Raw genomic sequence first — 12448 nt, forward strand, 5'->3', positions numbered from 1 at the left:
TTCAGAAACAGGATTTTTAAAACATCTACTTACCTTGTTAGCTACTGCATTTACACTGGGTCTTGCATCATAGATAGTCAGTTTTGAGATCTGTCCATTAGCATCCCTGATAATATCAAGATACCTTTCGTCATCTTTATTCCTTTTCCCACTCATACCAACAAGAGGCTGACTGGAGCGCATAACAACAGCTTGGTTCTCTGGATGAATCCATGACAGCACCTAGCCACATGCCAAAAAACGTTATCAAGCAACGTACTCTTTGAGAATCACAACTTAAAGCATCAAAGTTATGTTCTTTATAAACAGTTAATGGGAAGTCTAAAATATTTAGACCTCGCTAAATTGGAAGAAATTGAAAAGGTAAGCGTATGTTTTGTCTTAAGTTAGAATTATTGGCTACTATTTCTAGTAAAAGATCATTGCACAAGAACTACTGGCATGTAAAGAGTTTACTCTCCTCTTGTGTATGTAACTCCTATTTAGGTCTCCTGAAACTGTATGCACATATACAAGGTCAAGTGTATTCTGTAACTTCAGAATTCATCTCCTTAATCTCATCTTTTGTTAAATTCTAATGGCTGGGTAAATAATTTTGAAAATGCAAACTGAGCATAAACTAATGCAGAAATGCCTGCCTGAATCAGCAAAGAGGCTGCAACAATAAGTCAGAGGTGTGAACAGATCCCATACATTTCAGTTAGAGTCCCCACGATTCTGCAACTGCATAGTCTAGCATTTTTCCATCATGTCACATAATTCAGCATTTTTGCTCCATCCAGGTGCCTGAAATTTTGTTTTCTCTCCCTGCAGCTGCCTCTTGCTTTCCAGATCTCCCCACAATGGGAAGTTAATTTGAGTACAGTTTGTTTTCTCTCCCTTCACTGTTCCACTAAATCAGAGAATGGAAGGGAAAAAAAACAAGACAGCCCAGCTTCCTAGTCTATGAGAACAAAGTCTGAGGAACCAGTGAGATGAGCCTCTGAAACTGGCTACAATTTATCCATTGTCCCTGCACACAGAACAGGAAGATTCTGAGCACCTTGACAATACTGTGAGAACATGGGGGCGGAGCCAGGCCACCTTGTGAGCATCCTCAAAAGTAATCACTGTTGAAAATAATCCTCAATGAAGATTACATCAACGAGCCATAGTTGTCAATGTTTGTGTGGGGATGGGAATGAATGGTTATTTCATGGTGATAGAATAAGTTCATGCTGCACAAGAATTTGATCCCATTGTGCAGGCATATACAGAACCTAGCAAGATTTAGATGAGATTAGCCTGGTTACAAAAAGAACTAACCGTAAATCCATTAGATAACCTTAATCATGTCACTAGATTTGATCTAGCACATTTTTTCACATGATCATATGAGTGCGCCTTTAACAAAGAGTGAAAGTAAAAACAAAAAACAAACCGAAATCAGTCAAAATGGTTTAAACGGAACTAGAATTTTTAGTTTTTATATTTGGCTGCAATTTGTTACTCTGTGGTTTCTATTCTAAAGTTAAAGAAGTTCTTCTAGGACTACCTAAAATTTATTTTAATTGTCTAAGTTAAAAATATTTCTTCCAAGCTATTAAAAAAAAAAAAAAATATCTGGCAACTCAGTAAAAGGATACTATGTAGGAGGTCTGGCTCTATGAATGACCTTCAGATTTGTGTTAGACTGCCAGGTGGTTTGCATGCATATGAGAAGGATAACATTTGTTATCAATTCTTAAGTGCATCCAACAATAGTCAGCCCACAAAGTAGTACAGATGGTGGCCTGAGGCTTAGGCTCTGTCAACAAAAGGGAATGTGCAATAGTGGCAGTTATTGCTAGGAAAGGGAAATGAGAAGAGCAAAATGGGGATTGGAGATATTTTTGTAGGGGAACCAGGAACAGGGCTTGGCAGTCTCAGTAGTTTAAAGCAGTAAAATCAATTTAAGTTACTTGGCTGCAACATAAAAAACCCCTCATTTCTCAGGCCACAAGAGTCATATATTTGCATGTAAACGTCACAGTAATTACTCTTTAAGGCACATTCTATCACATACAGTACTTACTGGAATTCTATTTCGGGACCTAAAAGCAGCAACTTTCTTGAGATCATCATCTGTGGCATTATATGGGACTACCAAAAGTGTTGGATATGTATCACACAGTCCATAATGTTCATTGATAAAAGTTACTCTCCACTGTTCATTGGGCAGTCCCTTAAAAACGAAACAGAAATAAGGTATGTTTTACTTGGTATTTTATAAGTTTGCAAATTCTTCTTTATACTTTTTCTTTTACATGCTATTATGGCCACATGGTGGCAACAACCTACCAATTTACCATGGGTAACTATTGTAATGATGATACGGAACAAATGGTAGCTTAGAAGATTACAGGACCACAGAAGACAGGACATTGCTGATGGGTTCACAATGGGTTCACAGTAGTTAAAACATGCTTTTCTGTATAGGCGGTCCTTTTCACAAACTGTATTTTAACTAGACCTTCATGTAAAAAACAACACTGAAATTAGGAGAAAAAAATAGTTCAACAACAAGTGAAAAAAACCTTCTCCCTAATTTAGGGGTAGAGGAGGGAAAGAAAAGCTTTTTCCCCCTACAGAGACAACTGCCTTTCCAGCCTGCCTGTGAAAAAAAGGTTATAAAAAAGGCTCAAACCTGAAGAGAGAATTAGAGGAAAGGCTTCCTCTCAAATTTTCTCCTTCTCATACCCTAACAAAGCTTGAGTCTTATATTTGTTTGAAGTTTGTTGAGGTTGAAAGCAGACTCCTGATTAGATTAGGAAACAAAATGGCCTCTTAGCTAAACAGACTACTGATATAACAGGATGTTACTCAGGAGACTCTATTCCCCCAACAGCCCATCAGCGAATTCAGAGGGGCTAACCAGCTCCCCATACACTCACACACACTGAGTGGGGTTTGTGTGGGTGTTTGAATTTTTACCTTTTCTTTAGGCCTGGGCCTCTAAACCTCGGACCAAACAGATGCTGCGTGAATCTGGATACTCCTTAGCCCATCAGAAAATTACAAGGAAAAAATCCAAGAGAGTTATGATGTCTTGTTGTGTAAACATGAATTTAAAACTTTGTAATGTACTTAGTATTTATGCGATATGTCATCATGAAAATAGTTTTGGTGCTATTCTCAGATGTATTCACCTAATTAACAAACATGCTTTTTAAAACTAAGTATACCATGCCCCCTTTCCTTTGTTGCCATTACTTTTTTTCATATCAATTCAAAGCGTGAACTGATTTTATATAAACAACCACTGTAAAAGAATGTGCAGTTTCCATAATAAGCAATTTTCTAAACTTTTGGAAATACCAGACTGGATGGAATTTGCATACTTAAAGTATCCTAAATGCCTCTGTTACATTGTCACTCTCTCATCTTCTGAAGCAGGGCTCAAAATATCCAAAATTAGCAAGACAGACTTCCAAGAGTGAAAACTTCTAGATTTTTTAATATTATATACTGACCAGTGCATGCAGAAAATTTCAGCTAAAAAAAACCCCAACAGCTTTTAGAGCTGATTTATAAACTTGTGAAATGCAGGGTTTACAATGTAAAAATCAAACTTTGTGTTGTCCTATAATTCATTTTACATGCAATATAGACAATTGAGAACTGTTGCAACTATTCAGTAAATCTACTAAATAATAATAATAGCGTGATATAATGGTATTTATCAAGAGTCTAAAAAGAAGTACAGCGACACCTTACTAAGTTTTTGTTTTGTTTTGTTTTGTTTTTTTAAACAGTCTTGGAGGTTCCACCATGTTTTGTTTTTAATCTTACTTTTTTGTCAGATCTGTCAACCTTTCTCTACTTCACAATTTATTCTCCTCCTCCACCCGCCAAAAATGGTGACAAATGACCTTGCTATTTTCTGAAATTCACATACAAAAACCAGGTCTCTCTACATTTTCAGATAATGTTTAACTCACTTGTCTCCTGTATTCAGACATTGGATTATAAACCATCCAACCATTTTCAGCAAACTTTTCTTCATTTACAAATGCAAAAAAAGGCTGTAAGAGGGAAGACAAAGGAATTTAATATATAGAATGCCAACTGAAGGTAACTTACACAAGAAAGATCCTCACTCATCATGTCCCAAATGACTAGATCAATTTTCTGGTGTTGCTACCCCCATTGTATGTTCTGTTCAAAGTTGAGGTGCAACAGATGAATGTAAAACAGTACTTTTTGTATTGTACTCTAGGTATTCACAAAATCTCGAATGAAACAATGTAAATTTGACAATTAAAAGAGTTTTAAAATAAATTTTTTAACAAAAAGTTTGAAAAATAATACAAAGCCTGAAAATTAGGAGGGTGAAAACGGTAAGAAATGATTTTTATATATTTTAAACCAAGCAGGTGACTCCTTGAGTGATTTTAAAATATTTTACATTCCAGGTAGTTTCATATTCCACCCAAAGTAAACAAACTTCTTTTCTAATAACTGCCAATGCTATTATTACTCAAGACATTAGATACAAACATGAAGGCGGAGAACAGATTGGGTTGTTGCTGATGTGTATAAAGGCACTTGAAGTCATATAGCAACCTCAGGACAAAGGAAGCAGTTTACCTTTCAGTAGCTTTAATACGGAGTTGGAAAAGACTCCCTAATTTTTATAAGAGCTGGCTTTCTATAGGTTATGCAGCTCAATGATTCAATACAGCTAGGTTCACCTTTTTTGAGAAACATTCATACTTGTTTAGAATCCTCTTACCTAGGATTCCTACCAGTAACTTCATTGGTACCCTTTAATTCCTATTTAATTCCTTGTTTTGGCCACCTTCAAGTCGGTAACATGCTACATAATTCATTGCTTTTAACAATCATTGCAATGGTGGTGTGGACTCAAAGCACCTCCATCAATGTGAAAAGCAATGACCCTGTGGTATATCAACTACTTGTTACGCCAGCTGGAGAAAGAAACTAAGAAATGGTTTTATAGCCCAAGGACAGGCGGTGAGAGAAGAAGTGCCAGGATGTTGCCTTGAGAGAGCTGTAGAACAGCTGTAAGGGGAGCAGAGGGCCAGGGCTCCATCACACCTGATGTCTAACAATAAGACAAGAAATCACTTGCTACTCATATGACAACATTTAGAAAAGATAAACTTGATGCTGGATCATCAAGCCTCTCAGAGCTGTGCAGTTCACACTTACAAGTCTAGAGCTCGACTAACCACAGCCTGACACACAGTAATTGGTACGGGGAGGATGGCATGGGAGGAACACGTCCTGGTAGATAAGAATCAAGATCCTGAAATTAGATTACTGCATCTCAGGAGGTTAAGGAATTCTTCTCAAATGTGCCATAGGTACAAGTGTGCATGGGCTTCTTCAACAGGCGAGTCCTTCTCTTGAACAGGCTGAGTTGCAATGAAGCTAGGACCTACAGCCTTCTGTAGCTTAAGCCAACCGGATATTTTTGGTTAACTCAGGCCTGACGTGTTGCACATGTTTAAATCAAATAGTCACTTATGAGTAAAACATTTAAAATGGAATCCTGCAACAGGAAGAGTGGTTTTCATTTCCCTAAACACACATTCTATCTCAGACTGACAAGCCTTAAAAATTAGTTATTACACATACATTGTAATTGCGTGTACTATTTAAGAAAATATTGCATCTAACCCATTAGAACTGGGAACTAGAACAGCTTAAGCGCAACAAAATTACTATTAGATTAGTGTTCAGTTCCAAATTAATTCTCAGACAACTTGGTAAAGAAAATAGTTACACTTTCCCTCTTTATACATGGCAGCCTTCAATAGGAGTAAGCTTTAAATAAATTTTGACTGAAGCTGATTGTACTAATTAGGGGGCCCATGTCTCTCAAGAAAAAGAGGTCTACTAGAAACCGAAGTGAATATTTGAAGGTAGGCAGAAGAACTGTAAAAATAATTGAACAACAAAAACAGAAGCTCACAAACCACTGAAGTAATGTATGTGCACTGAACTCATAGCACATTAAAGTGGTAATTTATTATACATAAAATTTGATCCATCTTTCATAAGAATCCACCCAAGGGCCTACCATAACAACACAGAAAAGGGCAATTTTAAACTAGAGGCTGAACAAAAATAATACTGGAAATATTAGAGAAATTGATCTCTTAAAACAGGAGTTTGTTGCTTATTCAAGGTGACCCTTAAATGCAGGTTTCACTGGAAAATTAAAACATTCCCCAGTTCAATCACTGAGAAATAAACTAAGAACAAGCTGTCTCTGGTACTCTATGCCAGCATAGATTAAATATTCCTATCGCTGATAAATTTCCTGTTAAAATAAATCAAGAAGCTGGTGACCCAATCTAGAAGTAGCCAAGTTGTATGTTTCACCACCAAAACAACAAAAAAATCTTTTTCAGATGGAGAATGACATAGGGAAACCCTTATTTTAATTTCAAGTTTCAAAACTAAAATGAGAAAACTGTCCGTAGAGGGGATGAATACTTACAATGGGAAAAAAGATTTCTTTTAAAGCAGATTTAAAGATTTCTTCTTCTGTGCTCCCATGCGTATTATACGTCATTCAGGTCTTATTTTGAAATATCTAGATATACAAATTCTAGTCTCTTTTTGTTAGAACAACAGGATGATCTAAAACTTTAAGAGAGCAACCACAGAAGTTTAAGAACATAGTATTTAGAAATGATAAGTTCCCTTTAGGAGTCAAGTGAACAACTTTTAACTCCTTTAACTTTTCTCAGAGTTGACAAACTGAGAAGAAAGCTAATTCTACAAGTCCCGAAAGGTAAGCATTATCAATTGTTTACTTTACTAGATATCCTTAGAAAAGCTAGAATATAAGCAGTCAATTGAATTGTGCCAAAAATCTGCTGTATCTCATTAAAACATATAACAGCACAACACAATTATGAAATGCAGTGAAGACATGAAGCTTTAGAAGAATATGGAATGAAGGAAGCATTTGGGGCTTTTCAATATATTTATCGGAACTATCCTCTAGGAGGAGAATCCCAGCATGTTATATGCTTTCAAAATAAATGTTAGGTCTGCTATAACATTTCTGGTAAAAGATGAAAGGATTTAAAAAGTGGAGGCCTACTGTGCTTCTGTATCCTTACACAGGAGTTGAATAAGCTATTACTAAAAAGCATATATTGTACATATATCATCCAAAATAAAGGTCTGGTAACAATCAGTGATCTTACTCATTAGAGAAGAAAAATGTGGTAGAGATTGCTTTAATAAGCTAAACATTTCCCCTCTGCCTTCCACTTAAACTTTTTCTTTTTAAAAGACTAGACACTGTAAGAAGACAAAAGAAGTTAAATGCTAGTGTTTAAAACCGAATACAGTTCATTCTCCACTGTCACCTCCACTCTCATCCTAGGCCTTTCTTTCACAGCAAAATACATAAATACCCAAAGCAGAAAAGTTTCAAGAGGGTGAAACTGCTTCCTTTTTCAATCTCTAATAAACACAGGTATGAATGTTTCACAAGCAGTAAACATTTTTGAAGTCTTTTCTCAGTTAATCTAAATTATTTTTATTTATCCCCGTACAAGAACCTTAATTATAGGGATGATTTAGTTGGGGTTGGTCCTGCTTTGAGCAAGGAGTTGGACTAGATGACCTCCTGAGGTCTCTTCCAACCCTAGTCTTCTATGATTCTATGATTAACTGAGCTAAAGATTCTTGACTGCATATTCCACCAATGCATACCATTAAAGGCAAGGCAATAAGCATTTAAGTCATTTGTCTCCCACCTACACTTGTCTCATCAGACCTCTTTCAGCTAGAGCTGGGCAAAAATTTTCATTAATAGTTTAATGAAAAATACAGTTTTGCCTAACCTGAAACTATTTGTGAATTGGTGACACTACTAAAACAGTTTGATTTTGGGAGACCAGAATCGAAGTGGCCAGAGGTGTCAGAGAAGGAGTAGATGGCAGTAGTATCATCCTTATAACTTTTAGCTCAGAGGTTAGGACACGCACCAGGAATATGGGAAACATAGGTTCAATTCCCCTCTCTGCCTGACATGGAGCAGGGATCTGAACTTGAGTCTCCCACATTGCAGTACAGTGCCTGGGGCAGGGAAACCTGGGGATTAGGGCACTCACCTAGGATGGGAAAGACCCATGTTCAAAGCCCCTGATCCAATGGACTGTTTATTTATGCAAAGTGAAGCAAGTACACCACAGAGACTCTGAAACCACCTCAACATTTTTTAAAATGTCCAAGATTTTTCGCAGTCTGACTCATGATTTTTCAATGCTTGGCTTTGGCAATACAAATAAGACCTTTCCTTTCCCAAAAAGCTTAAAACCTAAATAAATAAATCCACTAAGGACACCAAATAGGCAGATGAAAATATTTTCACTGATTAGAGCTAAAGCATTTACGGTGTATCCAACACCACAGAATTTGTGGGCAAGGGAAGGAGTAGGAGAAACAGCATTTTATGAAAAAAGCTTTCAACATTGGTAAAATTTTTACACTCCCTACATGAATAATTCTGTTCACTTCTGTGGAAATGCCAACACAAATTCTCAATATACATGTTAGCCTCTTCCTCTTCAAAGCCCTCACAGGCTTACATTCAACTTTAACATCTAACTTTACCATCACCACTTCATATATGAAAATAAACTATTTATATACTGTATGACATCATCAGTAAGAGATTTTTGGAACTCTACAGAAGAAGAAAATTTTGACTCTGGAGATTGTCAGATGACAACCTGGTTTAGCCATTTTTAGTAACTGTTTTACTGGTCTTTTTACAGTGAATGTAGGATAACAGCTGCTATGGAAAACAAAAAGGAGCACTGAAAAAAACCACCACTTGCAAACAACGCCAATCTTGCTCACTGGTTCTTCTGTTTCTAACTCATTGGATTCACCCCTTCTATATACTATAACTCACTATTCTGTTATTCAATGAAAAGGCTGCTACCTTCACAGCAAAAACATTTAAAACAAAGTTCTCATTATCCTTAGCTTTAGGATGCTATTACTACAGTTCAGCTAATCATGCAACCCTTACCTGATTTTGCCTGCAAATGAAGATCAAACATCTCGTATTTGCATAGTAATTAAAACCTGATTATTTCTGAAATGTAATAACCTCACACTGTCATACTGAAATTGTTGTGAAGTATTTCATGGTGAAGCTTCAAGTCAAAATGTTTTGCAAAACCATGTCATGAAGACCCATTGCTGCTCCTACCAATCTTATATAAAACTAATTTTTAAAATTATGTTCCTTTACACCAACGATAGCTAACAATTTTTACTCTAGACCACTGACATGCTGGGAATAAAAGTGCTTTAGCTATAGACTTTTCAGTTCCACCAAAAGTGCAACCCAATTGTAATGTTCTAAAAACGAAACTGATTCTTTTATTGCTAGAGATGAAAAGTGGCAGGGAAATTCTTCATTCTTAGATCTCAGTGTCAGAAATGTAATAGTCTCCCATCCCCCAGCTGATGTTTCTCAACAATTAAAGGTTTCTAGTTTATATAAGAGTTGACAACCAAGGGTGAAAGTGAGGTGGACTGAAAACGAAAGTGTTCATCAATCTTGACAGGTATTAGAAAGAAATATCCACCTGTTAATGTTTGGAGCACATTGAAGGGTTAAAAATATTACTGAACTCAAGTAACTTGGCACCTTTATAAATCAGATGAATTCTAACCACTGTCAAGTCAGAGTGTTAGCTGGGCTGTGGGAGCCCAACACTTGCTGTGTGAAGTTAAGAAACACACACTGCAGCGGGCTGTACTCTATATCAGAAAGCAGAATTTGTAGTTTACCTCATTAAGTGTACTTGCAAAATAACAGTAACTCAATATTCAATAATGGCAACAATAAAATATTATTCCAGGGACTGCTGATTATATTCTGCATGACCTTTCATTGTTACTTTGTCAGTTTACCTACCAAGAGGTCTGAGTGCCCAAAAAACAAAAAATGCTGCTGAACGTATAGCAATGTCTGCTACTGTGAATTTCCCCCATCAGCTTTTTTCACTGTAGAGGACAGCAGCAGCAACTGAGAAATCTAAGCATTTATGCCACTCTTATTTGGTTCTTAAAACAATTGACATCAGTATTTTAAGTATTTTTTATAAATCTAAATAAAATTAAACAAGTTGTCCCTCCTTACTGAACAGCACAAAGCCAACACATGAACCAGCCCAGCTAACCTGTAAAGCCTCAAATATCACCCACAATTCAAGATGACTTACTATTCTATACAGAAGCCTCCAGCTTTTAATATATTGACATATACTAACCATTTTTTTCATTGCTACAATTCAACAACCTCCTGAGCATTAGAGTGCACTATTTGACAGAGGATGTATTAACATCCATGAAAATTTTGTTACTTCAGCAGGTACGCACAGGACAATGTATTTTTGTGCCTTACAGCATGACAGGGTGAATTAAGGACATAATACCCTAAGCTCCATATCTTATTTTTAGATTTTCTAGTTTAAATCAAGTTTGTTCAAACAATTTATATATATATATAATCTTTGCCTTTATATAAGAGGGATTTGCTTTTCCATGCACTGATTCATAAAAGACTAATGTCACAAGGGAAATTTTGGAACAATTTTTTTGACAAGTGACATTATAGTTCACATCTATAAGTGCATATACACATGTGCAAATAAAAAAAAAATATGGTCACAGACTATTTCCCTAACAATCTCTTTTTAAAAAATTCCCTGGAAACTTTTTTAAACAAATAAGCATTTCTGTGCCAAGATCCTAACAGTGAAACTAACACAGAGAAATGAAAAAAAAAAAAAAACCTAAACAAGTGAATCAGATATTAAAATCTTGGATGAATAATCTAATGTGTTGCTGTTATCATATGTAAAGAAACATTTTAATGTATTAATTTTAGGCCAGTGTGCTTTCCATTACAGGAGACATGGTTCTAGGAGTTTGATATGGTGTCAATTTAGCATTTTAAAATTACATAAATTCTGTATGCATGCCAAGAGTTGCTAATAGATACATTTTATAAATTGAAAAGTAAATGAAATTCTGTAGCATGCAGTGAATTTTCCTAATAAAAATTCCCACAGATTTGTGGAGGTTCTCTGTGCAGAATACATCAATCTAAGGTTTAGAAAGACTTGTGCTAGTTGGCCATATGGATACCATTTAGCATAAGACAGACATTTAATGTTAACCTTTATATTTCGCTTGACTGATCAAGCTGGTATTTTTCATCTGTCACTCTGTTTAAAAAAAAAAAAAAAAAAAAAAGCCTCTGTGTCTAAATGTCACCAGACAAAACATACCTGATTACGGTGTTAAAATGCAGCTCCTCTAAATCCAAATAGTGTACTGTACATGCAGCTTTCAATTACTGGGTTTACAGTTTAGCTCACTCTCCTACTCTCAAAAAGGAAAAAGTGATATTAGCTGCAAAATGCAGCTTTAATACAAGTTATAAAAAATACTAAGTCTACATAGCCACCTAAAAAGACAATTTACACCTAATTTTAGGTGTAACCATTTTCATATACAATTTTAAAAAATAATTCCATAAGTACAACTAAAATGGACAATGCTAGGGCATGGGAGTGGCTTATATTGTGTTAACGTCTTTGAAGTTTACTTCCATATTTACTGCTCTACTTTTTTTTTTTTTAAAGCAGTTTAGTAGTTTTGAATCCTGTTCCGTTGATAACTTGTCCATCATGCATACTCCAGAACGTAGAGCAGCATGCATACAGATTTAGCTGTAGCAGTATCCACAGTAGGGCCCCAGTCTTGCCAAGTCCTGTGCGTGACTTTACTCACATAAAGTCATGTTGCACTGAGGTCAAAATGACTGCTCACACATATAAAAGTTACACAAGTATTTTGCTGGATTGAAACCTAAATCTGCTTCCATATGCTGAAAATACGGGAACCTTAGAAGTGTTTCACCAGCCTGATCTCACCCCTATATTTAAGAAGTACAAAAATATCCTCAGAGTGGGGTAATCTGGAACTAGATCATGTAGCCTTACTGCACAATAGTCAGGACCCATATATCTAAGGTGAACAGGGCCGAGTGGAGTGGAGTGGCGGAGGCCCCCAGTCTGCCTCTGAGAGGTAGGGCTTAGTGGACTACTGGTAATGGCAAGTTGGCTAAATGCTCTGGAACTTCTTAAAAAACCTTGCCTTTGGGCTTTTTGGTACTGCCAAGGCTTAATGCACCACGCAAGGGAGTATGGCGCTTCCTTGAAGCCAGTCATCCACATGAAAGCTGGCTTACAAAGCACAGCCCTTCCTTTCCCTACTTTAAAAAGGGCGACCCAAGATGCATAATGCAGGGATTGTAGGCACAGGAGAATGCAATATGACCTTTTGTCTCCTTCACCCTCTTTAAAGTTATCTTTACCAGCTCCTCAAATAAGTTCTTTTCTGTGCAAGG

General features: G+C 36.3%; 1 protein-coding gene across 1 annotated transcript in view; it reads right to left on the reverse strand.

The window, feature by feature from the left end:
• MTM1 (myotubularin 1) overlaps positions 1 to 12448 on the reverse strand; it is a 70908-nt gene that overhangs the window by 21170 nt on the left and 37290 nt on the right. The window contains exons 7-9 of the mRNA XM_074962617.1: positions 3960 to 4043; positions 2054 to 2203; positions 34 to 222 (exon numbers count right to left, since the gene is read on the reverse strand). Of these exons, the coding sequence (XP_074818718.1) occupies positions 34 to 222; positions 2054 to 2203; positions 3960 to 4043 (423 nt within the window). The remainder of the gene's footprint in view (positions 1 to 33; positions 223 to 2053; positions 2204 to 3959; positions 4044 to 12448) is intronic.

Source organism: Natator depressus, chromosome 9 (genome assembly GCF_965152275.1).
Source record: "Natator depressus isolate rNatDep1 chromosome 9, rNatDep2.hap1, whole genome shotgun sequence".
In the NCBI taxonomy this organism is placed as follows: domain Eukaryota; kingdom Metazoa; phylum Chordata; order Testudines; family Cheloniidae; genus Natator; species Natator depressus.